Raw genomic sequence first — 27,913 nt, 5'->3', positions numbered from 1 at the left:
TCAGCGCTGAAGTGGCTGCCACCACTGTGGGGACACCTGGGGAACATCCCACCTTGTTCCTGGCTACCCAACAATTCGTTCTTGTCTCCACTCTGCTCCTCCTGCACTGTGCAACGTCGAAGGGCATGGGGTCCCCCCAACTGTGCTTCCTTTGCGGGCAGGTAGTTGCTAGCCTTGTGGCCCTGGGCGTTACTGGTCCTAATGAACATTAAGTTTAACTACATGTACACAATATCTGGCACATAAGATGTATTGTCATTATTATTATTTTTAAGTAGGTTCCATACCCAATGCAGGGCTCAAACTCACGAACCTGAGATCAAGACCTGAGCTGAGATCGAGTCTGACGCTCACAGACTGAGTCACCACTCAGGTGCGACTTCTTAGGATTGTTTCCCATGTTGGCAATCGTAAGAAATAGGGAGTTGTCCAGCCCAGAATAAGTAGACCTAATTTTTTTTTTTATACTTACCCTCTTTCTGCATGGGGTACAGAGGTCCTTTCTTCAGTGTGACTCCCTAATCGCCCCAACCCGTTTGTCCTTTCCCTGTTCTATTCCCAGCAGCGCCCACAAATATGGCCTGAAAAGGAAAGGCACGAACGAAGGCCTCTAGTGACCAGCCACTCTTGCTGTTGGCTGAAGGAGACTTACAACACTGGATTCAGTCAAAAGGGTTATTTTTAAAACTTTGCAGGAACTTTTCATAAATGGTTTGACAGTTTTACTATAATGGTGGTAACATAAGGTTGCCAAGTATTAACTTTTATGGCCCTGTTGCACAATTTTGAGACATGGCATTCTGATTTAGTTTAAGACTGGAACTTTAACCTTTGTTGGTATGTAATATTTAACAGCATACCCCATATTGGTGTTAAAAACAGGTCCAGGGACTCAGTTGGTCAAGCGTTTGACTCTTGGTTTCAGCTCAAGTCATGCATGATCTCAGGTGATGGGATTGAGCCCCGAGTTGGGCTCCAAGCTCAGTGGAGGTCCCCTTCTCTCCCCCTGAAACCCCCCCATCCCCGCTCATGCACCCTCACTCTCTCCCCGCCAAATAAAATCTTTTAAAAAAAATGGGTCCAGTGAGATTAAAACTATGCCAACTAAAACTCAAATGTGCTCATTCTGGCACTGTTTATGAATTAAGAAATTAAAATCAACTGGCTTTTGAAAAGGTAGTGCTCAGTCAAAATTGGGCCAGATCGTTCCTAACCCCCAGGCTCTTTGATAGTTACCACCACCATTTCCCACCAGACATTTGATGTGAGGGAGAATGAAAGGCCTGAGGCCCGTGAGATGGTAGCAGCGTGGTGACTCCTGTCACAATTTGGAAATAAATGATCTGTGGGGATCATTCTGATTAGAACATGAATACAAAGCCATCCCCTGGTCACTCTGGACATCAGCGGTACTCAGAAAGTACTGCACACAATGTGACTTTCATGACCACATAAGGGAATCTCCCTTGTAATTATGCTCATGGGACTCTCCCACAGAGCACCGAGGCTACGGTCACTGAGGGAATCTGGTGTTACCCAAAAGCAAGCCCTAAACTGAGAGTTCAAGAGATTTAGTTTTTTTTTTTTTTAAGGTTTTCTTTATTTTTTTATTTAAAAAAAATTTTTTTTTAAAAAAATGTGGTTTACTCTGAAACTTTATGGTTCCACTTTTTAAAAAAAATATTTTATTTATTTATTTGACAGAGAGATCACGAGTAGACAGAGAGGCAGGCAGAGAGAGAGAGAGAGAGAGAGAGAGAGAAGCAGGCTCCCCGCTGAGCAGAGAGCCTGATGCAGGGCTGGATCCCAGGTCCCTGAGATCATGACCTGGGCTGAAGGCAGAGGCTTAAACCCCTGAGCCACCCTGGCGCCCCAGGGTTTTCTTTATTTGACAGAGAGATAAAGTGCACAAGTAGGGGGGAGCAGCAGGCTACCCGCTGAGCAGAGAACTGGACACGGGGCTTGAACCCTGGGATCATGACCCAAGCCAAAGGCAGATGCTTAACCGACTGAGCCACCCAGGTGCCTGGAGACTTAGTGGTTTTATTTATTTACATATTTTTAAAGATTTTATTTATTTTAGAGAGAGCGAAAGCAATCATAGAGGCAGAGGGAGAGGCTGACTCGCTGTGGAGCGGACAGCCCGATGCATGGCTCGATCCCAGGACCACGAGCTCATGACCCATGCAGAAGGTAGACGCTCAACTGAATGAGGCACCCGGGTGCCCTGAGATTTAGCGGTTTTAAAATCTCCTGTAAAGCTGCAGAGGTTAAGTCTGAATGTTACATATTACATATATACATATAGTAAACATCAAGTAACACCACAAGCATTTAAAAAAAGGAAGTTTATTGGTCTTTAAATGGCTCAATTTTGCAAATAAACCAGTCAGGTAGTAGCATCAGCCTAAGACATGTGATGCATCTTTGTCAGTTGGCTTCATAGCACCTCAGTACCCAGGAGAGGAAAGGTCTAAAGCAAACTCACAATGTTAGTGGTTAGGACCCCTGGTTAGATGAGACTGCAGTGAGTACACACGGAGATCGCTGGGCCCGCGGGGCGGCTGTCACACGGGTGACTTTAATTCTGCACATGGCATAGCCTATGAAAAATATGAAATGAAAGATGTACATCTCCAACCCTTTAAGGACCAATATTTAACAGGACAAGCCAGATGGAGTATCTAAAGAGCTGAGTTCCTAAAAAGCCTATTTTTGTTAACTTTACGTACACACCTGTTACCTGGAATGCCTGAACACATCTTGGACTTGTTGAAATTAGGACTGAGCCAAAAGAAAGACGAACTTTGTTGAATCAACTGTCTTAGACCCATTCCGAAGAAGAAACGAAAACTCTGGACAGCAGTGTATTTCCTGTTGAAATTATGTTCCCAGATAGCATGCTAGATTTCTTCCAGGGGACGCACCACACAACGGTGACACTAGCTCATGTCTGGCCTGCGTCTGCCACACACACTTCCTGCACTACACTCGGGGCTGACGGCCTGGTGTTAACGTCAGGACAGTGTGGCTCTGGTGTTCTTCGTGATGACTCCTGAAAACTCTCCCAGAGCCCAGCTGTCACGTCCTGAGCCCGGCTGGCCAGCACGCACGCCTTCCCCAGGTGCTCCAGGGCAAAATGCGTTAGCACTAATGACGTTCTTCCCGTTCCAGAGAGACCAACAACTTAACACATGCTCACCACTTGCAGAAAGGGATTTCCGGGGACCGGCATTTTAAAGAAAAAGAGGGATCACTGAAACGTGACTGCGCTGAATCCTCACGGCCTCAAGGTATCTTACAAGCATATGCTGGCCCTTTTTTGCAAACTACCTTACAGTTAGTCAAAAGTAATCGAGGTGCTCTGGAACCTCACTTTCAAGAACCAGAGTATGGCACACATTGTAAATTTGGACAGATCCTAGCAGACGGTTATTTTTTTTACGAATCTTCTATACAAAAGTTGTACTCCACACCAGGCAAATTTTCTCTCACCAGGACACACGGGGTGATGGGCCCACGGCACCAGTGAGGACACACCCAGGATGATGTCACCGGGTATTTTTCGGTTTCTAAATTAAGGCATATTCAAAAATTTCCATGTACAAGTTTACACCACTTTTCCACGTTAATCACCAGGTAATTAATGCAGGTTCACAGATGAATCACTCTCAATTGAACTATATGCAACAATCATGCCAACAACTTTTCTTCTATATTTTGCATAACAATGGTTAAAAAAAGTGGTACAGTTTAACTACCATGTTCACAATTGTCATTTTTCAAGGCAGTAGAAGACCAAGACATTTTAAAATGATATAAAATTTCAGCTTTATAATAAACCAGAGGGAGTAGCCTTTCCTCCCATCCCCCTACCCCGTCTCAGCTCTAACAGTTCCAGAAAGACTGCTCTTGAAACACTAGCCCACACGCTACATTCAGGACCGCAATAAATGTAGGCAATTATGAAAGAAGTTGAACTTTGCTTCTTGGTGAAGCCACATTAATTTCTTTTTTTTAAAAGTGAATTTGACTTTCAGTGCAGTTCCAATTCATGCTTTTAGTGATACATAACAATTTCCAAATTGTTAAAGTAATTTCAGTCAATTGAGCCTTCAATGGCAATGCTTATAAATTATATTTATTAGTATGGTCAAGATAAGAAAGGAGTTTGGGCTTTGATTATAAAATGCAGCATCTTTCTCTGATTCTCTTGGCTAAACTTTTCCTCTTCTTTTTTCCATTCTTTTCTTTGCTGTCTTCCATCTTTCTGGCTCGAATTTCCCTCATCAGATCAAAAAATACCTAGAAAGAAGAAAACAGGGTAAATAAAGCCAACAGATAACGTGAGCTTGGTACTTCTTGGAACCACAGCAGTACTCCTTGGGAATGAACTAAGAGTAACTACTTAAGTGCTCTTGTTTAGGGAGTACAGGGAGAAGACAGCACAAAACCAAGGTCCCCTTCTCCAGGTATACTGAGAAGGCTGGGACATTTTCTGAGTTACACTTTTCGGTACAATTGTTCACATCATATAACCTAATTTTTCCATCCCAATTTTTAATATAAAGAAGATAATAGCACTATAGATGACATGGATTCTGTTGATACAATTAATGAATGTATTTCACCAATTCATATTTAAAGGTAATTTATGTTTAATAAAATTTATATTTAATAACTTATTTGTTTTCAGCTCCATTTTGAGAAACAAAGCTGAGGAAAATGAGTGCTTCCTTTATCGTTCTGATACGAGGTACTAAGAAAACAATTTTCTTTGTGGCAACATACTTGAGATTTTATCAATTCTGTCTCCTATCCAGAAACTGGCAAATGAGAGCTATTAGCACAATAACTAAAAAATTACTAGAACAACTCAAAAGTTAAATATTGCTGACAAATGCTGGAGGGCAGACAGACAAGGGTCTAAAAGGACACGGGCTCACATCATACATAAGTAGTTCCAAGTATGCGTATGATGACCGGATGAAAAAATTTCAGGGTCTACACTCTAAAATTCTGAATTAAAAAAATTCAGTTATTACTTTGGTTTTGTTTATTTTTCTCATAAGCATGAAATAAGAAGTGACACCACACCGACATATTAAGAACTCAGCTGAATATAAAGATTTCAAAAATTCTAGTTGGCCTGTACATTGCGAAGGTACAAAGTAAACAAATGTATGTTACGCAGTGGCCGGCGTGCCTCTAGCTCTCTGAAGGAAAGGCTAACTGAAAAAGCGAGGTGCTGTAAAGCTCATGCTGAGAGCTTCCTGCAGGAGTTACGTGGGTTTGCCTGCATGTGAAACAGAAACAACGGAAGGATAAACCAAACGCTGCTATTATTTTCAGGATGAAGGGAACAGGGGACACAGAACAGTGAGGCATCTGTGAATATACTTCATGGTACAACTTCAAGTTTGGAATGGTAAATGTTTTACATATTAAAAAATGGAATTAAACACAAAAAAGCAGCTGCTGAAAACTGGAAATCAAACTAAAACACTTTAAGGCGAGCTACACAGAGAGTTGGTGACATAATCAAACAGAGGAGAGAATTCAAGAGACTTTAAAACACGGCACACAGAATATAAATCTCAGAATAGAAGCTAAGAATAAAAATAAAAAAACTCAACAAATTAAAAAAAAAAGACAAATCTAGAACTTCACTTTGTAATTTAGCTGTTCACAGCAACGGTGGCATTGCTGACTTGGAACAATCTTGTACAGCGGGTTGCAGGACAGTGTAAGAGAGAAGATACGAACATAAAGTCAAAGAAGCAGAAAGTCCTGAATGCTAAAACTGAATTAGGAGTAACAGTATGCTCTCATGATTTGTTTTCTTTACTACATATTTCCCAGCACTTCAAGGGAGGCCACGAAGCAAAGACAAGGCAACAGCTGTGAGCACATCCATCCTCAGGCTATGGCTGCTAAATACCATTCCTCCCAGGGGAACCATGTTCCTTAGATAAATGGCTGATCCCTGATCTGGAGTAAGAAACAGAAAGTGAGTCAGAAAGCAAGGAAGCTATTAAAAAAAAAAAAAAAAAAAAAAAAAAGGCAAGGAAGTGATTAGAGACTAATGGCTTAAATCAAAAGGACACAGGACCAACACACAAAGGGGTACAAATGGTTAGAAAAGGGAAAAACTGAGCAGAGAAAACCCACAGAGAATTCAGGAGACTGAAACAGACAGGTGACACAGATGCCAGAGGTCTCTGCCCCCAACTGATGCACCTCGGCTTCCCTGGGGTGATTTCGGAACACCTGCCCTTCGAGTCTACAGCTGGCCTGCCGAGGCAGGAAGCTTCCAAACTAGCTGCATGTAACATCAGAAAATGCCCCTGCAGCCTTCTGATGCAGATATATCACTATGGAATGCACTCCAGAAAAAGGTTCAATTTTTTTATTTATGTAAGTTCCATGCCAGGCACTTGATCTCACGACCCTGTCATGACCTGAGTGAAAGTCAAGAGGTGGATGCTCAACCGATTGTGCCACCCATGTGCCCGTTATAAAATTTAGAAAGCAAACTACAGAAATGCGTATCTACATACACAGAAATACCGTGTGTGTGTGTGTGTGTGTGTATACACACATGTATACATGCATTATGTATATACTGTATATATACACTATATATACATTATATATATATACATAAATATACTATATATGCACTGTAAAAGTCCTATGTATACAGGGGAAACACAAGCAAACACAAGTCTTCCCTTAGACTCTATATAGTCTTTAAATGCGGATAAACATCTGGAAAGACACCTGAGTTAGCAGTGGTTACCTCATCGGAAGGGGAGTGAAGTGGAATCTGGGTGAGGAGTGACTCCCTTTTCTCCTTACTACAAATTTTTCTTTATACAATAAGCATATATCCAGGTTTTTAATGAAAAAAACATTAAAAACACAGTACATTTCTACTAAAATTCTCTCCCCAACATAAACTTGGCTCTTTTCATGTAATAAATCATCCTGTTTTGACATCTACTTGCTCAACCTCTTCCTATTCCTTCAAGATGTTCCTTAAAAATTAGGAGCAACCTTGGAGTTACGCTTGAAGAGTGAGAGCGTTCAGCTGGAAGGCTGCTAACGAGGTTGTGAGGAAGAACCAGCACCCAGTGAGTCCGTGAGCAGGACTGCCAGGTGTCCTCTGTGACAGGCGTGGCCTCTGTGACGGGCAAGGCCCCTGCTCGACCACTCAGATGGTCATGAAGCTTTTCACAGAGTGGATTCAAAATCTGCCTCTTCGAAACTTCATCGCAATGGTCTATGTGGAAGCCAGAGGAGGGCACGGCATGAGCCCTTACTGTCTTGTAGGGGAGCTAGGATTTGTTTCCTGTGACAAAACAAGATACTTCCCAATATAATAGAAGGAGACACTCATGACCCCAGGAAACCTGTACGTGGCTCCCACAGAGGGTGACATACACCTGGGGGATACCTCAGGGGCTCCCACCATCGTGTGGAGTAGAAGAGGGAGATGACGTGGGCTCCAGAGTCGGCCACACCCAGGGCCAGCAGCTGCCATCACAGGCCTTCTGAACTCAACTCAGGTATGTAATCTCTCCACATCTCAGTTTCCTCATCTCAAAAGTGAGCATGAAAAGAGTGCTTCTGCTTTACTTGGTTAAAGATGCATGGCTAATGCTGGCTATAGTGCCTGCGTCTTATAAACACGACTGAATATGAGCTCTTTTAACTACTAACATCATTTCCTCAGCAGTTTCTATTAGTAGAAACTGAGTAAGTTGCAGCAAGTTACTTCTACGTAGCCACTGAGGTGTTTTATGCGGCACGGCACACGCACCGCTCAGGGTGTAGCAGCACACACAGTGAGAGCGTTAGCCGGAACTTCTACCCTGATGTACAAGCCGCCACATTTCATCTCGTTTTGCTTTGGAGAGGTGACCGTTGACTACAGACCACATGTTCCCACACCGGCCACAGCAATACTCCCCGCTTTCTTCGGGCATCTTGCCACTCTCCATCAAGAGGTGGAGTCGATTTCCCTCGCTTCTGACCCGGGCTGGGACTCTGGGACTACTCTGGCCAAGAGAACGAAGTTGAAATTAAGGCTGTGTAACTTCCGTGGCCAGGCCAGAGAAGGTGATGTGGTTTCTGCCTGGTTCTTCTTCTCTTGTGACGCTGGCCCTTGGCACTTACCCTGCCTCCCTGCCAGAAGAAAGCCCGAAGGAGGACACCTGGAAGAGGTCACATGGTGCGGAACCGAGGCGTCCCTGGACAACAGCCAGCATGGACTGGCTGAATCAGACATGTGCGAATGGTATTTAGTACCTAAGCCGAGCCGCTTCCCGTTTTCGGACTTGAAGCTTTTCAGCGCAGGCACCAGACATGATGGAGCAGACACAAACCATCTCCCCCGTGAGCTGTCCAGATTCTTGGCCCAGAGATTAAAGGAGCGTAAGAAATGGTTGTTTTCACCCATAAATTCTGGGGGTACAGTTTGTGTTACACAGCCAGAGCAAGCCCTATGCTTGACAATACAAGCATATGGCAAAAAAATTCACGCCAGCAGATGACAGCACAGGGACTGTTAGAATGACAGCTCTGTGGCTTGGATGGTTACTGGTCACCTCCTCTCACGACTTTCCTCAGTTTAAATAGGCTTTAGAGTATGCTCTATAGCCTGCTCAAGACGTCAATTAGTAGGAACCCCAAAACACACATAATGATAATATCCAATGTTGCCTCTCAAAACTCCAAACACATTGAACTTTAAAACATATTTTCATTACCAGTTTAAATACATTTGCCGTAACTTTAGAGAAAACTGGTATACTAAGTAGAAATCTTGTAACACTCATTTTGTACAGATATCTTGGGCCTATGGGAATCTGACCACATGACCAAAAAAACCTAATTGGCTTAAGACAGTATGACAACATTGTCATCAGGCCCACAGAAACTGAACAGAACAAATCTCTAATTTTTCTTTTTTTAAGGATCCCTAATTTTTTTTTTCACTTAATGATTTCTGGATCAGTGTTACAAATCTACAGACACAAGCAGACCAGCTCACTTAAACTTGAGGCCACCTAGAAACGGTGTTACTTGAAGTATGGTCCCCCGGGCCACAGTCCGCACTGCAGGGGAGCTTAGTGGAAATGCAAATTCTCAAGTTCAACCCACAGCAAACGAATCAAAATCTCTGGGGGTCAGACGCAGGAATCTGTGTTCATGAAGTTTCACAGACGATTCTGCCCATTAGAGTTCAAGAGGCACTCGGTAGAGCCTAGATGCTTGGCGTCAGGCAAAGGCCCCACGTGGGGGCTCAGGGAGCCCATGCCTTGGCCCAGCGGACAGCCCCCCTGAACAATGAAGATGATGGTCTCCGGCAGCAGGATGAAATAATGCACCTGGGCCGGCTCCTAGAAAGGAGGCAAGGGTGTTTCTCACCTGGACTCAGAGAAGGGCCACCTGAACAAAGAGGGAAGATACAGAAGAGGACAGAGAGGAGAAAAGAGGTTGAGGGTGGGGAATGTAGGTGCAGTAAAAGATTTCAAAGTCCTCTGGCCTGCGGCTCCTTTGTCTTGCGAGTGAACCTACGTGGGGCCAGGGTGTCAGCTCGGACTTACGCCACGCCTTCTAAACTACCCAGCCCATCACGATAAGAAAAAAAAAATTTAAAAAGGGCAGGGATTCAGGTCAGAAATCCCGTCAGTGCTAGAAAAAAAGTGGTCAGTGCTAGAAAAAAAGTGGTGTTTCGTGTTTCCGAGGACAAGGTGAAGGAAGAAATTCCTAACAGGCCGTGTTTGAGCACTCAGGGCGGATGAGAATCAGCACATACTATATCACTATCTGCAAGTGTCACAAATCTCTAGACACAATGGAGCTGAGTTGGAGCAAATCAACTTGTTAACACGATGTAGCCATAAGGAGGGCCGCCCTTTACCTTGTCAACATTAGCTCGAGTTTTAGCAGATGTTTCCACATAGTTGACATTCCACTGGTCAGCTCTGGTTTTTGCCTCTTCTACGGAAACCTGCCTTTTATCTTCTAAATCTGATTTGTTACCAACCAGCAGAAATGGAACGTTCTCATCTTCTTTTACTCTTAGAATCTGCTCCCTGGATAAGAGGAAATGAGAAAGAAATATTAATATTACCCCCCTGTGTCTGACCAACAAAACAACAAACACCAGCTGCAATGAGCATTGATTCACAGGATTCTTTACAATAACAATGAGCTCATTCATTGCATGATGGGAAATGAGCATCACATCCTCCTCATTTTATCATCAATCACTTGCATTACATACTCACTTCTTGGATGAAGGAAGACTACACCAGAGAAGGGAGTATAAAATGGCAGTGGAGGTACAAAATGGAAGTGTCAGAAGCAACTTCCTCCTCTTGTTGCTTTTTTAAAAATAAACTTACGAGAAGGGTGGTTTTAGATGTGCAGAGAAGTTGTGAAGAGAGTACAGAGTTCCCGTATTCTCTGCACCCAGTGTCCCCTACTGGTAACATCTTACGCTGGTGTGTGCATTTATCACAACTAATAAGCCAATCTTGATCTGTCTTTATTAACTGAAGTCCAAATCTTTTTTTTTTTTTTTTTAAAGATTTTATTTATTTATTTGACAGAGAGAGATCACAAGTAGGCAGAGAGGCAGGCAGAGAGAGAGAGGAGGAAGCAGGCTCCCCGCTGAGCAGAGAGCCCAATGCGGGACTCGATCCCAGGACCCTGAGACCATGACCTGAGCCGAAGGCAGCGGCTCAACCCACTGAGCCACCCAGGCGCCCCTGAAGTCCAAATCTTATTCAGATGTTCTTCGTTTTTACCTAATGTCCTTTTCCTGTCCCAGGATCCTGTCCAGGATCCCATGCAACATTTAGTCATCAGCTCTCCTTAGAGCGGCTTTGACAGTTCCTAGACTTGCCTTGTTTTTGATGACCCTGACAGTTCTGAGGCTTGCTGGTCAGCTCATTTGTAGAAAATCTCTCAACTGGGATTTGTCTGATGTTTTTCTCGTGTGATTAAACTGGGGTCATGGGATTTGGGGAGGAGGACCACAGAGGGAGAGAGTGCCATTCTTATTAACCTCATATCAATGGTCCCACTGAATGTTTTTAAAAGCCCCGCCCAGGCCAGACATCTCTTGAGTATAGATTTTGGTGTTCAGAGAGAAGTTATATGCCACCACCAATTTCATTTTATTTTTATTTTTTTTTAGATTTTGTTTATTTATTTGACAGAGATCACAAGTAGCCAGAGAGGCAGGCAGAGAGAGACGAGGGGAAGCAGGCTCCCCGCTGAGCAGAGAGTCCAATGTGGGGTTCAATTCCAGGACCCTGGGATCATAATCTGAGCCAAAGGCAGAAGCTTTAACCCACTGAGCCATCCAGGCGCCCGGCCATCACCAATTTTAAAGGTATGAAGGCTCTCTGTTCCTCCTAATCACGTGCCTCCAAGCAATGAGTACTTCTCTGCCCCATGTCTCCTCGTGTATAAAATGAGGCTCACAACAGAACAGTTGCTCAGAGGATGAAATGTAACTGGGTCTGACACACAGGAAATGTTCAACAAAGGCAAGCTGTTCTTAACGATTACTAGTACTCTACTGGAGAAAGACGTTTTCTTCTAAAATCATCATTCTCCTGCTACCCTTCTGATGCCTCTCCTTTGAAACAAAGAGACACTGAAACTACAGGAACGGTAATTTATTTTATTTTATTTTATTATTTATTTGACAGGCAGAGATCACAAGCAGGCAGAGAGGCAGGCAGAGAGAGAGGGAAGCAGGCTCCTTGCTGAGCAGAGAGCCCGACGCGGGGCTCGATCCCAGGACCCTAGGATCATGACCTGAGCCGAAGGCAGAGGCTTTAACCCACTGAGCCACCCAGGCGCCCCAGGAACGGTAATTTAGACTAAAAGAAAATGAGAAAGTTAAAGGGGTGATTAGAATGGCAGGTCAGCTGAGGACACTGACTGCAGGGATCTATCATGATGTTTGAGATGGAACAGGCATCTTCGCCAGTCTTAACCTCAGATTTGTCTACACTGGGCTTCCTCGGCAGTGTCGCCTGAATACCACTGCCGCCACCACCACCACCACCACCACCACCACGGCGAGCCATTTACTGAGTATTCCCCATGGGCCACGGGCTTTCAGTGCCACTAACTGCACACAATATGTTACGCACCGCAGAGAAAAAGCCGCTGCCACTTAACAACTGTAGGCTGTCCTCCTCCAGGACATGGCCCCGATTTTGAGAGATGATAAAATGCAAAAAATGTGTGTCTTCGAGTCTATGAAATTCTCTAGTATCTAGCGCATGTTGTTGATGCTCAGAGCAGTGCCTGGTGTGTGGTGAGCGCTGCTGAGTACTGGGCAGGGTCACTTTTAGTATTCCTTCATTCACCTGATTGTTGAAGTCGTCAACACCTGAGCAGACTCCGTGTATGCGGGCAGCTCTCTGGACCCTAATTCCTAGTTTCTAGCATGAATGGATTATGGACTACACAGTCACCTCCATCTTTTGGGGATCCGTACTTACCTTAAGCACCCCATGGAGGAAGGAACAAGGTCACTGGGGCATAGTAACTGGGGGACACATGCTGAGCTGTACAGGACTGGAGGGCTGGGTGTTTCCCACCACGCACGTGACCTCTTGCAAGGCGCGCGTCCACGCTCGCCATCACTACTGTCCCATTTCTGATGTGCTTGTGAAGAAGATACTGGCCAGCTATCATCTTTTTCCCGTAACAACAAATGTGCTGGTACCTTCTTAGCCAGCTTCTTCTGTGATCTAGTCTCAACTAAGATGTTCACAACAATAGACTTACCACCTGTCTCACTACCCGGCAGGGACCGACACTGGTTTTCAGGACTCTGGTACTCTGGTCGTATGTGTATAAGTATATACAGTCATTAGTTTATCTTTTAATAAACACCTACTAAGGCACTCTGAATCCCTCTTTCAGGAAGAACAACAGAGAAAGTGCAGTGATAGCATTAATCACTGTATCAGAAATGTGGCCACGGAAAGCCTGGACTTACTGGGTTCAGGGGTGAGAGGACAATATCCTTAAGTTAATTAGTTTGGTTTGAATGAGCTACTTTCCTGGATGTCAGAGAAAGGCAATGTTATGTCTACAATCTTCAGACACATTTTACTTTAAATAGAGTGTTAGAGGCTGTTATAGAATTTTGGAATAGCAAAGTACCTTCACAAACTGGTCCAATTTCTTCATTTTTGACATAAGAAAAGTGAGAACAAAAAAAGAGAGAGAGGGAGAGAGAGTGTGTTTCCTAACACTTGTATCATATGTTTACTGAGCAGGCCCTGTATGATACACGCCAGGAACCGTGCAAAATACGGGCATTAGGGATACTTGGACAGGTGAGAAATGGGTCCTGCTCTCAAGAGTTTTCCCCTCCTCAGGAAAAACACAGGCACATCAAGCTGACTCTGAGAGTGTAGTAAGTGTGCTGGCGGCACTGTCACAAGCACTTTACCACATACAAAACTCCTACCTTAGAGAGGCCAACAAAGTTAATTTTATAAATTAATCTGCATTTTATTTCTTTATTTATTTAAGAGTGAGAGAGAGCACAAGGAGGGGGAGCAGCCGGCAGAGGGAGAAGCAAATTCCCCATGAGCAGGGAGCCCGATGACAGGGCTCGATCCCAGGACCCTGGGATCATGGTCTGAGCAGAAGTCAGACACTTAACCAACTGAGCCACCCAGGTGCCTCATTAATCTGCATTTTTTTTTTTTAAAGAATTTTATTTATTTATTTGACAGATCACAAGGAGGCAGAGAGGCAGGCAGAGAGAGAGGGGGAAGCAGGCTCCCCGCTGAGCAGAGAGCCCGATGCGGGGCTCGATCCCAGGACCCTGAGATCATGACCTGAGCTGAAGGCAGCGGCTAAACCCACTGAGCCACCCAGGCGCCCCTTAATCTGCATTTTAAAAGTTTCTCAATGACATGTTTTTTTTTGCAAAGAATGCTCTCTTAGATTCCTTTAAGTTCTTGAGACTTTCAAGTGTACATGAAAAGCAAGCTTTATATAGGCTGAGGTATACAAGCCCAGGTTCAGTTTTTGCTCAACCCCCGGAAAACTTTCCTCATCGGTGGAAATCCTTATTTTTCAGGCTCAGCTATCTCGTGAAGGCCTCTGGGCTTCTCTCCCCTCCTGGGTCCCTGCAATGATCACTGCCCACATCTCCTACATTGTCACCAACTTGCTCTTGGTTTCACCCCTTTTTCAACTAGGCTGTATGAATCTCAAAAATAGAGGATACACTATGTGTTCCTTTTGTGTCCCTCATACCAAGGCAAACTCGTAACACAGAAATAAAAAAGATATAATTAAAGAATACTTTTGGGGATACCTGGGTGGCTCGGTGGGTTGAGTGTCTGTTGGTTTTGGCTCAGGTCATGAACCTGGGGTGGTGGGACTGAGCCCTGCATCTGGCTCCGCACTGAGCCTGCTTGGGATCTCTCCCTCTCCCTGCTCACTCTCTATAAAATAAATAAATAAAATCTTTACCCCCCCAAAGAATACTTTTGATGATGCATATAGGATATGAGACTACTCAAGAACTTATTTATGCTGTAGATCTCTTAGAACTTCTCTCCCCTTCACCAGCCAGCCCCCTGCAAACCAAATGGCTGACAGATTTTGATTAAGCAAATAGTAAATAAGATATAAAAAATATATAACACAACCTCGTATGCCAATCTATAGTATTTTTATTTCTATTAAACAAATCAGCGTGGGCTGTCTGGCATCTGTGTCGTGAGGAGGATGGCGCTGAGCCCACTGAGCATTACACAGGCGCGGGACACCGGTGACCAACACTGAAAGATCTAAAATCTGGGGCAGAGCTCCATGACATGAGCCAATGTCAACTCTGATGGCAGCAACAATATTCTATTCCAGAAAGAAATACTGCAGTAACAGGTACTGAGGCTGTCACAGTGACAGGCCCCAGTGCAGGCGGCACGGGGACAGCGGTAAGACAGCAGAAAGGTGTACGGGTTATCTGAGTGTCCGTACACCGGGGACGGGGTCATAGACTGCCATCGAAGAGGGAGTAAACACGATCACAGCAGAGTGAAAGACTGACAAATAACCACCTCTAGCTGTCCGCCTGTTTCGGGGGAAGACACTACTGTGCACAAAGTGCGAAGGCCTCAGTTCCCGCCATACCTGAAGTCGGCTGTGGCTGCAAAGGATTCCATTTCTGTAATAGAGAAGACACAGAGGAAGCCCTCCCCGCTCCGAAAGTAGTTGTCTCTAATTGCAGCATAATCCTCCTGTCCAGCTGTATCCAAGATATCGATCTGCACTTCCTCCCCATCCAGCACTACCTTCTTCCGATAGCTGTCTGCTTTGGTAGGCTCATAGTCCTCCACAAACTAGAAAAGATGAGATACAGATTCATGTGAAGTTGCCAAAACAGTACAGAGAGGTCCCATGCACTCTTCCTTCCATGTTCCTCAATGGTTAACACTACGTTAATTCACATTTTCATGTTAGATAATTCAGTGGCTTCTACTTTTGCAAAAAGCAAGGGTTTAAGGAGTACGTCTAGAGTGTTTACAGCTTGAGAGCCAGGCCTTTTTCTTCCTGAAAACACCATAACTGCAAAAACGATTATACATCTGTTCAATCAAATATCTAAAAACTCCTTTCAGTGTGACTATAAATAAAAATTTTCATGCCGGAATTGTGGAAATCACTTGAAAGTGAGTCAATATTGAGGTGAGCACTGAAAGCTATTATGAGATCTCTTCTCTAAAATGAACCAAGTTAATAAAGTGGCTTATACTACTCAGTATAATGGCAAAGCACAGACTTTTGAGATCGTTCTCTAAATGTCTGCTTTTTAAAATAATAAAATTAAACAACTTTATGTTCCCACATCTATCTTCAACTCTGTAAATCTCACCTTGGTATTTTTGATCAGTGTATCACTGTTAGCATGTGTCTATGTATACATACAAACTTTTGCAGGTTTTTTTTTATTAGCTCCTATAGATATTTTCAATATCTGATATTTTCTTGTTTATTTGCTCAATATCTATATCCCCCTACGAGAATACAACCCTGAGAGGAGGGACCTTGACTATTCTACTCATCACTGTAGCTTCCAGAGCTTAGAACAGTGCCTGGTACACAGAAGATATTCAATACATAATTATTTAAAAAATGAACACAGTGTATTTGTAACTATAAAGGCTACAGAACATTCTATATTTTCATGCTTATTTTTATAAGTATTCAGTATTTATGAAGATTTAACAAATATAAATATTCAGATATCATATCAGATATTACTGTGAATATTACTATTGTTGAATACTAAGTGAAAGCTTAACCATTTATCAAATGTCAGGTATATGACTAGTCCTACCTTTGACCTCCTCCTTACTGTTAAGGGGCTGGATTTAGCTATTAGTTTGAAAGACTAGCTATTAAAATGAATAGTATAGAAAACAGATTGAACAGATAAATCAGCAAGTTCAACTTCTTTGTTATGGTCCCCAATGAGCAAGATAACAGCTGGATTTAAGCTGTTTGTGGGTGTGACAGACGCTATGAGCAGCATCTGGGGGGTAAAGACCTGCAGGGTCTGCTGTTAGAGGGGACTAGGCTTCGGGCTCTGTTTCTCAATGGAGATCACTCCTCTGGGGCAGGTTGAGAAACCTCTCTGAGGTTCTGTTTTCTCATCTGTAAAATGGGGATACTACCACACCGTGCAGGGTTGTTATGACGATTAAGTAAGAAAGAGAAACATATAACCTTGCTGCTCTGGAAGGAAGAGTTGAGGATAAATGCTTCAACTGGATTTTCAACTCTTAAATCATTTAAGCTTGATAAGAATCTTCTAGGGAAAGAATATACTGCTGTATGTGGGCTGAGACCTTAACTCTGAGGCAGTCAAGTCTGATATACATACAGGCACACAAATCTGTAGCCTTCTCAGAATTATGTTTTAGGGACACAGCCTTTACCTAATGGTGAGTGTAGTGCCATGCCAAATACTACAACTAATTTTCCCACTATTATTAGAATTGTTTTATTAGTATTACTATTATTATCACAGGACACCTTATAAGTCTCAATTAGGTACTATATCTACCAGTTCCATTAATTCAAGATGGGAACCTCCATTAAACACTTAAAACGAAAAAGCCAAAGTTAGATCGCTTTAAAGGAGGTACTGCTTCCAGGTTTGATTTGTTTTTAAAATATAATGTTTTCAAGCCTCTTGAGTTATTGACTTATTAAATCAGGATGTGTATAAATGTTGGCTCTGAACTGAAAAATGGGAAAAAAAAAAGTTCAGTAGCTTTCAAGGATTCAGGGATATACTTAAAATAGCACCAAAACGAAGCCATAGATATCCTCTCTAAACCCAAAGTTTGCTATCCATTATAAAACGGGCACTCACCTCATCGTACATGAACTGTAGGGTCAGAGCAGACTTGCCCACACCACCACTGCCCACCATGATGACTTTGTGTAGGGCCAAAGAATTCTGACCCTTGGGCTTGTTTGCAGCCATCTTGTGTCACAGAGTTTGTAGCAAAGGGGTAAGAAGAATCTAGAAAGGATGAAAAAATAAGCAAAGTTCAGTACATTCTTCTTCAGAATTGCAAGTGTAGGGAAGAGATACGGTGTCCTTGGGCTTCAAGATACTAGTTTTCATTTTCATGAAATCACTGTGGTGATTTGAAACAGATGGCAAATGAAGTATGCTCATTTAGAGGAAGAAGCACTTATCAGGGAACACCATGACAATACAACAAGTATTATGAGTCAAGGGCATTTCTCCTAGAACAGCTCATTTTTAGTAATGAGCTGCGACCCACAATGAAAATTTCCCAGTGCAACCACATGCTGACAATAATGGAGTACTGCAGGTATTAGAGCATAATCACAGACTATGAAAACATGCCAAACAATCACTTTGTTCTCATGTTAACCTTTACTGACAATAATTAGAAGAGATGTTTCTTCTAATTCTAGTAAGAAACAACTGACTCCCCTCCCATCCTGCCTGAAAAAAAAAAAAAAAAAAAAAAAAAAAAGGTTGCCGACTGAAAGGCTTACTCCCTATCAGTTTATAAATGAAGGAATCTCATCCCAGTAACTTGGTAGCAGAATTACAGATAGACTCCGATACTGTGTATCACACCTCCCAAGGGACGCCATGGAGTAGATGTAATTTACATAGCTGGATCCAGCGTGCCCCGCTTTCTCCAGAACATGCATTTGTGTACTACCTGTCCGTCTGTGCTCAGGGTGGGAGGACCAGGTTCCTCCAGAAGCTGGCTGCTGCTCTATGCTAATGGCACCCAGCACCTGGCCTTAGAGAAAGAGGCCATGAGGTCACAACCAACAGCCTGTGTGCAGCCCAAGCCAGAAGCCTTTTTGTTTTTCAGTGTTCCAGGGGACTGCTGCTACCCTTCCTTCTCAGCGTCCTCTGACTGCTTTTGGTTACCGTACGGCTTTCCCAAATTGCAGCTTGCAGGGCCACACCGCCTCCTGCCTGCCTTCCTGTTCCATGCCAGTGTCCCCCACCTCGGCTGCACCAGATCCCCACTGGCCTCCCTCGGTTCTTCAGGTATCCTGGCTCTCGCCATGCAGTATCCTGCGTCTGGATTCCAGTTGGGGTCTCAGCCTTACCTGAAACTCTCAGCTCTCCCCTGCCCTGTGTTCTCCTACAGCATCTGTGATACTTTCCTTCATAACCATTATTCCTGGTTGAAACTGCCTGAATGTGTTAGCTGCTTCTTCGGGGTCTTCTTCCCTAATACACCAGAAACAACTCGAGTGCTGGGAGCCATGTTTACCTGCCTTACTCTACACCCGACGTGAGTAATACAATTTGGCAAAATCAGCCATTTGGTACAAACATGTTTAATGAACAAATAAATGTTCTCAGACTGACAACTGTGGGGAGTGATTTAGACGGTACTGGTATAAAGTGGTCATTGCTACTAGAGATCCGACCACAAGTCTGGGCAAGGCCAGTCCGCTGGGGGTCTGTGCCTCATCCACTGGCTTACAGGCACCCAAGAGTTGGGCAATTCTCAGCTGCATCCAGAAATCACACCCATATGACTATCTGCCCAAACAGAAAAGTCTTTCTTTTCTTTTCTTTTTTTTTTTTTTTAAAGATTTGTTTATTTATTGTACAGGGACGGAGAAAGAAAGAGTGCGCAAGTGAGTGGGGAGGAGGGGCAGAAGGAGAGACTCCATGCTGAGTGCAGAACCCCACAAGGGGCTCAGTCTCAGACCCACAAGGTCATGACTGGAGCCAAAACCAAGAGTCCCACACTTGAGCCACCCATGAGCTCCCTCAAACAGAAAAGTCTTAAGGAGAAAAACAAAACAAAACAAAACAAAACACAACCTCCCATAATCTTACTATCCATTTAACAACATGAACATGTTGTACTTTGAGACTGGTTTCAAACTGTATGGAGCATACCTTGAGCTGACACTGTATATGCAATTTCTGATCCTGTTCTTAGTGTGTATCACAAACATTTTAGCAGAAGCAATTTGCACTGCAAAGTGTCCTGTAAAGAATCCATACTTGGAGGCTAGCAATTGGATCAACTCAACAAACAAGAATTGAGTCCCCCCCTTTTCTGGGTACTAAGGACATGATCATTAGAGTGTGAATGACTATCATTCCTCAGAAACAGTGAAAAATAACAGCATATTGCAGATAAGGAACTAAAAGCCTGAAGTCTTCCCAGCCTACGCAGTTTATGGAACACAATGCTGTTGGTGTTCCTAGGTGAATCAGGAAATGACTTCTTACCATTATGATCCTTACTTGCTGGTAGATGTAATCACTTCATGACTATCTAACTACTGTCTTATTTTTAAAACAGTTAAGTCTACTCTACGAGCTATGTGTGTGTGTGTTTTGAAAGCAAAACACTCAGCAGCTATAGCAACTGGGTTAGAACACTTTTCCTTCCAGAGCAATTTAAAATACTGTTTAAATATTTGTAAATACGTAATTTAAATAACTACATTGTATTTATTTAAAAAATACACATATGTAAAATTTAAATATTATAAAATAATTGTGATGTAGATGTAAAAAAAGCAGATTCCCAAAGACATTCTTCCAAAGTGCAATCAGTCCCTAATAACTAGGAGCTGCACGTCTCATACGTTCAAGAGGCTATGCAGGATGAGAAGCTTCCACCGAGGAGACACTCCGCTCTCCCCAGTTCAAAAACTTGGCATTCCACAATTTAGCTCCCAATCCCTAGCCCAGATGTTGTTTTGATGGTAAAAAGCTGAAGCCCTTGGGGCGCCTGGGTGGCTCAGTGGGTTGAGCCGCTGCCTTCGGCTCAGGTCATCATCCCAGGGTCCTGGGATCGAGCCCCACATCGGGCTCTCTGCTCAGCCGGGAGCCTGCTTCCTCCTTTCTCTCTCTGCCTGCTTGTGATCTCTCTCTGTCAAACAAATAAATAAAATCTTAAAAAAAAAAAAAAAAAGCTGAAGCCCTTGCCTACCTAGAACTTATAACAAACACATATGCAAATAAGAAAATTCCACAGTGCTGAGTGCAACACAGAAGATGACGGGCACGGGGCTAGTTTAACCAGGACAGTCAAGGATGACTCCTTTGAGGAGATGGCATTTGAGCTGAGACCTGAATTTTAAGAGAGAACCAGACAGCTCTGAGGGAAGAGCATTCCAGACAAATGACAAATGCAAAGACCTAAAATGGGAGAGTGGTACATTTTAGGGACCAAGTGAAGTCCAGAAGGGATGGAGCCTTGGGAGTAAGAATGGGGAGGGTAACAGGAGGTGAGATCGAGAGGTAAAAGAGGCCAATGAGAAAAGCCTTGAAGGCCATGGAAAAATGTTGGGAGTTTACTTTTAATTGTAATGGGAAGCCCTGGAGAGTTTTTAAGCAAGACAGTGACATAACTTCACTTCTATCTTTAAAAAGATCAGCCTGGCGGGTGTGTGCAGAGTGGCTGGTAGAGGTGCAAGGGTGGAGAGCACAGGGGGCTGCCTTCCCTGCAGGAGAGGTCAGAGGCTTGGCCTACGGCAGCTGCAGCCCAACTGGTAATACTACTGGTCCCCCTAACTAGTACTTGCATAACTATCAATACTATCTGTACTGGGGACAACAATGACAAATCTTTACTGAGTACTCACTAGTGTCAGCACTGCTCGGAGCACCGCAGACGTATCAGTTCAGTTGGGTACCACAGATTATGAATGAACAGTCCTGTGAGATGTGCAGCATCTTAATTTCATTTGAAAGCTGAAGAATCTGGATAACAGAACTTGACTCGCTCAAGGCCGAGTCAGGACTCAAACTGAGGCAACCTGGCTCTCCCAACTACTATGCTATGTGCATACTTCTGGAGAAACAGCTGACATGGGGGAAAAGCGGAGGCAGGGAGGGTAAGTGTATCTTCTAAAAATACTGAATGGGTGGTGGTACCACTAGCTAACACGGAAAAAGGAAGGAAGAGGTCTGGGAAAGCAATCCTAAGCTTTGCTTGTGTATTAGATATCCAGTTGGGAACTGAAAAGGACATTGGATGTTCTGGTCTGGAATTCAGGAGTGAGGGTAGAGATGGCACAAAAATTTGAAAGTTAGTTTATGGACGCATTTAAAATTTTTATTTATTTATTTATTTGAGAGAGAGAGAGAAAGCACATGCATGCATGAGCTGGGAGGGCAGAGAGAGAAGGAGAATCTCAAGCAGACTCCCCACTGAGTGCAGAGCCTATTGTGGGGCTCGATCTCACAACTCTGAGCTGAAGGCAGAGGCTTAACCAACTGAGCCACCCAGGTGCCTCAGTTTACAGATGTATTTAAAGTCACAAAACTAAATGAACTCACTTGGAGATTGAGTCCCATATCTGGTTCTGTGCTGGGCATGGAGCCTGCTTAAGGTTTTCTCCCTCTCCCTCCAACCCTCACCACCAGCCCCTATATTCTCTCTTTTAAAACAAATGAAGACATGGGGCACCTGGGTGGCTCAGTGGGTTAAGCCTCTGCCTTCGGCTCAGGTCATGATCTCAGGGTCCTGGGATCGAGCCCTGCTTCCCCTTCTCTCTCTCTGCCTGCCTCTCTGCCTACTTGTGATCTCTCTGTCAAAGAAATAAATAAAATCTTAAAAAAAAAAAATGAAGACAGCACTTACTGTGATGAGCACTGAGTAATCTACAGAATTGTTGAACCATTATATTGTACACCTGAAACTAATGTAACACTGTATGTTAATTGTACTTCAAAAATAAAAAAAAAAAACAGAAATTAATGACATAGAAGAGAGGGTACTTCTCATGCAGGAGGGCCATCTCTTTCTTTGTAACAGGTGAGTTAAAGCGAAGAACAGGGGTCCAGGTGAAGGTTGCAGAGAGATTTGATCATTTCTCTAACTACATCTATATTTCCTCCATGAAATATGATCACAGAGCAATTCAGTGAGTGAGTTGTAATTCAAAGGCAAAGCCTGTCTAGATAGATCAATGGAAGAGAATATACAGCCATAAATCTGACTACATACTATGGTTTAGTGCATAATTTCAAACAGAGGTGTGGAAGGAAGCATGGAGGATAATTTAATAAGTGGTACTGGGACAACTGGTGAGCCTTCTGGAAAAAAATAAAGTTAGATCTCTTCTCACACCAATATAAACTACCTGGATCAAAGATTTGGATGATAAATTAAAATCACAACAGCACTGGGGCACCTGGGTAGCTCTGTTGGTTAAGCGTCTGACTCTTGATTTCAGCTCAAGTCACAATCTTAGGGTTGTGTCATGGGCTCCTCTCTCAAAGGGGTGTCTGCTTGAGATTTGCTCGCCCTTTGCCCCTCCCCCCACTCATGTGTGCACACTCACTCTCTCAGATAAATAAATAAATCTTAAAAAAAAAATCACAAAAGCATCAGGGGGGAAAAAACTCTGGAAGAATCATTTGATAATCTCAGAATGGGAAAGGCATGAAGTATTACATAACACTCATCATCAAATAACTGACAAATTTTACTACTCAAAACAATTTCTACCTGACAAAATCAACGAGTAAAGAGATAAAGATAAAACCGAGGAAAATATTTGCAATTCATTTCAAAGAGATAATTTCCCTTATATAAAATGTTACTATAAATAACAATCATAGGAGAATGGACAAAAGATATGAACAGTCACAGAAAAGAAAATGTAAATGGCTCTGATATGCTCAACTTTGCTGATAAGAAAAATACAAATAAATTACATTGGGACACCATTGTTTTACCCATCACGCTGATAACAATATGTTTGCAAAACTCAGCAAACTATAGCCCCTTGGCCTCCTATTTGAGCACAATTGTTTTATGTTTTTGAAGGATTGTAAACAAAACAAATCAAACAAAACCAAACCAAGAATATACAACAGAGAATGCATGTGAGCCACAAGTCTAAAATGTTTACTTCTGGCCTTTACAGTTTATCTACCCCTGGTGGATAAACTGCAGCGGGAGTGCAAGCTGGAAATATGGAATAACCCCAACCACAAAACACAAGGATGCTCTTTACCCAGTGATAGGGAGGGAGCTCCGACACATTGTTAAACTGAAAAAAACGAGAGGTAGAACAATGTATGAACCGCATACACAGATGAGGAAGAGGCTTATTTAGGAATTCACTTGTTTACTGTATCTGGAACAATATAAAATAATGGTAACACAGGCTGCCTGTGAGGACAGAAATGAAATCACTAGTGGACTGGAGTGTGACAATGGGTTTTTACTGCACACCATTTTTTGCATTTTGATTTCTGTATCGTGCATATACAACTTGTTTTAAACAAAGAATTAAAATCAGTCACAAAATAAAATAATAATATACGTTTGTTTATTGCTCGCATTCACTTGGCAAAAGTACAATTAAGTACCTTGTTGGAACTTTCATCCAAACTAGGAATTGGAGGACTGAACCTACATTTTAGTTAAGATATGACATCTCCATGTGTGTGCATGGAGATGTCGTATCTTTCCCCCTCAACGACTCAGCTCATGAGAAAGACATTCCTGGATTTCAAATGGTTTGGTTTATTTGGTTTCTCAATTATCTTCTACTTTTTACTGTTCAATTTTTAATAAGGAATGTCCTAGAATAATACTATAGAATCTATTGGTTATGGGTAGGCTTCAAGTTTTCAACCTACTGTTTTTCTCTGCTTCATTCAGAAACTAGACACCTATACCATGCTCAAAAAGACTTGTGTCATATACAAATCCCCTGACTTTCCCTTCTTCTCTGCCTTCCTCCATTCACAAAGGCACTGTTTTTCGGGGCTGGGGCTGTGGAGGTGAACCCCACAGGCGGAAGCCTGGCTGCTGAGGTTTAGTGGATGGGTAGCCACACTGCATGGGCTTCCTGCGGCTGCTGTAACAAATCACCACAAACCTACAGGGGCTTCAAACAATACACATTGATTGTCTTATGGTTCTGATTGCCAGAAATCCAGAATGAGTCTTAAGGTTCAATCAAGGTGTCAGCTGGGCAGATTCCTTCTGGAGGCTCCAGGGGAGAATCTTTTCCTTGCTTTTTCCAGCTTTTAGAGACTGACTTTCCTTGGCTCTTAAACAGCCTTAAATCCCTTTGCAAAAAGACTTAAATCCCCTGGCTGCATCACACAATCTCTGTTTCTGTGGTCATATTGCATTCTCCTCTACTGTAGTCAACCCCCTCCCCCCCACCTCTCTCATAAAAGGACACATGATTACATTTAAGGTCCACCCAGATTGTCCAGAATAAGCATCCCATCTTAAGATCCTTAACTTAATCACACCTGTAAACTCACTTTTGTCACAGAAGTAACATTCACAGATTCCAGGGATTAGGTCATGGATGTTGTGGGCCATTACTCAGTTTACCACATACAGAAAGGGAAAGAGATTCAGACTACAAATCTTCAATCCAAATAGTAAACTCTCTATTTTAAACTTTAAGAAACTTTCTAACAAACGATCAATCTAGTTCTGCAATACTGAGATCAAACAGTCCCTGCTCACCCTAAACAAAAATCCCAACAATCTTCATATTTCCAGAGTTCATTATTGTCTTTAGACTTTCCTAATAAAGGTACTTACTATTAGGCTTTAGTCTAACAAAAATACTAGCTGTAAAAGCTCCTAATGAGAGACTCTTTGTAATAAAGAGGTTAAATGAAGCATTCACCTGCCCTCCAATTTCAATAGTGCATTAAAGGTTTATGATCATTCAAGTTCAGTTCCTATAGGCAAATCAGTGACTAATTCTCAAAATGTAAGGTACTTCATACAAACAACTTACCCACGACATTCCCTATCTGCATTAAGAGTATCTGCTCAAGGGTGCCTGGGTGGCTTAGTGGGTTAAGCCTCTGCCTTCAGCTCAGGTCATGATCCCTGGGTCTTGGGATCGAGCCCCGCATCGGGCTCTCTGCTCAGTGGAGAGCCTGTTTCCTTCTCTCTGCCTGCCTCTCTGCCTATTTGTGATCTCTGTCTGTCAAATAAATACATAACACCTTTTAGGGGGAAAAAAAAAAAAGAATATCTGCTCAATAAAACACAAAACCAAAATAAAACCAACCCAGGAATTTAGTATAAAATCAACAATTTTATTTTTATTTTTAAGATTTTATCCATTTATTTGACAGACAGAGATCCCAAGTAGGCAGAGAGGCAGGCAGAGACAGAGGAGCAAAGAGCCCGATGTGGGGCTCAATCCCAAGACCCTGGGATCATGACCTGAGCAGAAGGCAGAGGCTTTAACCCACTGAGTTACCTAGGCGCCCTAAAAATCAACAATTTTAGAAGAGTTAAGGGTATACTTGACCACAGAAATGAGACACACTATTGTTTTTGAAAGGGCTTTAAGACTATTTAGCCACAAATAATATCCCTGGTATAATATCACTGGTATAATTTTCCCAGCAATTTAAACAGGTATTATCAATACTATTTACTGTTCCAGAAAAAGCTTCCACATTCTCTTCAGAGACCAGCTTAACACCAATGATATCCTAACAAAGAGAGACTAGAGGAATTGTAGATTGACTGACCTATTATGTGAACACAGTGCAAAAACTCTAAATAAAAAAAATGTTACCACATAGAATCTAGCACATTAAAAGAATAAGCTAAAGTGACCAAGTAAACCAATGAGACCAACCAGATATTGCAAGAACAGCTTTATATTTTAGGACGTCACTATAATTCCTCATATTAACAGTTGAAAAAAATCATATTAGTACCTTCACAGGATCTAGAATATTTGATAAAATTCAAAATCCACTACTTATAAAAACACTTAATAAAGCAGAAATTTATTAGTACTCACACAGTAGAGAAACTGGTGACCTTAAAACCAAAACCCTAAAAATCTCATTGTGCTTCATGATAAAATAAAAGCATTCCCACTAACGTTTTTGTCAGGAATAAGACAAGAATGCCCACTACCATCACTCCTTTAGCACTGTTCCGGAAATAGCATCTGATGACATCAGAAAGAGAAGTAAGGAGCAAATGATCATTATTAACTGATAATATAATTTCATATTTAGGCCAAAGGAATCAACTGAAAAATTGCTATTACAAGAAAATTTCAGAGAGTACGTGGTTCTACTAACAAATATATAAAACATAAATTTCTATGTTATATAAAACATAAATTTCTTTTCAAATAACCAGTTAGCATGTATAATGAAAGAAGGGGCCAAAGCAATTAAATGGGAGAAATGACCATCTTTTCAACAAATAGTCCTGGAACAACTCTATAAATCTTGGGAGAAAAGAACCTCTATGCATTTCTCACACTATACCAAAAAACTAATTTGTATGTATGACAGGCCAAACGTAAAGTGAACATATAAAGTTTTCAGAAAACAGGAAAATACGTTTGACCCTGAAGGAGAAAAAGATTTCTTAGAGAGGACACAAAACATATGAAGTACAAAAGAAAAAACTGAAAAATTGGGCCTATCAAAACTAACATCTTTTGCTCATCAGAAGAGATTGTTAAGAAAACTAAATGGTAAGCCACAGCCTGCGAAAAACATATTCACAACATATATGTCTGTCAAAGGACTTGCATCCAGAATATACAAGTAACTCCAACAAAGTAATGGAAAAAATATAAGCAACCCAATAAAAACTGGGCATAGTACTTGACCTTCATAAACAATTCATAAAAGATACTTCTTTGGCCAAAAAGTTCATCAAAAATTGTTCAACGTTGCATTTACTGCATTTGTTACAAGATACTGCCCTGGAGAAAAGCTGCAATGGTAGCGAAGCAAGAAGTGGTCATTCTCTGGAAGTTACTAAAAAGAAGACTGTGAGGCTTGTGGTCATTTTGAAAAATGGCAATTTCTCCAAAAGCTAAGTAAAACACATACATACCCCGTGACCCGTAAGTTCTACTTGTACGCTTTACCCTAGTGATATACGTCCACAAAGAGACTTGTAAAAGAATGTTCATAGTTTCTTTAACTTTTTCTTTAAAGGCAGTTTGGTTTACATACAATAAAATCATCCCCACTTTTTCTTTTAAGGATTTTATTTATTTATTTGAGAGAGAGAGAGACTGTGAAAGAGGGAACACAAGCAGGGGAAGTGGGAGAGGAAGAAGCAGGCTTCCCGCTGAGCAGGGAGCTGATGTGGGGTTTGATCCCAGGATCCTGGGATCATGACTTGAGCAGAAGGTAGAAGCTTAATGACTAAGCCACCCAGGTGCCCTGAAATCACCCTTTTAGTGAATTTTGATAAAAGTATAGAGTCACATAACTACCACTACAGTCAAGAAACCTAACATTTCCATTCCCCCCTCAAAGTTCCTCTTACCCCTTTGTGGTCAATCTTACCCCATGACCCCATCCCCTGGC

At 42.4% G+C, this 27,913-nt stretch overlaps 1 protein-coding gene across 1 annotated transcript in view; it reads right to left on the bottom strand.

Annotated features, from left to right (window-relative positions):
* Positions 1–2,333: 2,333 nt before the first annotated feature.
* RALA (RAS like proto-oncogene A) overlaps positions 2,334–27,913 on the bottom strand; it is a 75,605-nt gene continuing 50,025 nt past the window's right edge. Inside the window, exons 2-5 of the mRNA XM_059170558.1 lie at positions 17,450–17,602; positions 15,202–15,410; positions 9,932–10,106; positions 2,334–4,305 (exon numbers count right to left, since the gene is read on the bottom strand). Of these exons, the coding sequence (XP_059026541.1) occupies positions 4,183–4,305; positions 9,932–10,106; positions 15,202–15,410; positions 17,450–17,563 (621 nt within the window). The 5' untranslated portion in view covers positions 17,564–17,602 and the 3' untranslated portion in view covers positions 2,334–4,182. The remainder of the gene's footprint in view (positions 4,306–9,931; positions 10,107–15,201; positions 15,411–17,449; positions 17,603–27,913) is intronic.

Source organism: Mustela lutreola, chromosome 4 (genome assembly GCF_030435805.1).
Source record: "Mustela lutreola isolate mMusLut2 chromosome 4, mMusLut2.pri, whole genome shotgun sequence".
Taxonomy (NCBI): domain Eukaryota; kingdom Metazoa; phylum Chordata; class Mammalia; order Carnivora; family Mustelidae; genus Mustela; species Mustela lutreola.
This window is presented reverse-complemented; position numbering and strand designations above follow the sequence as displayed.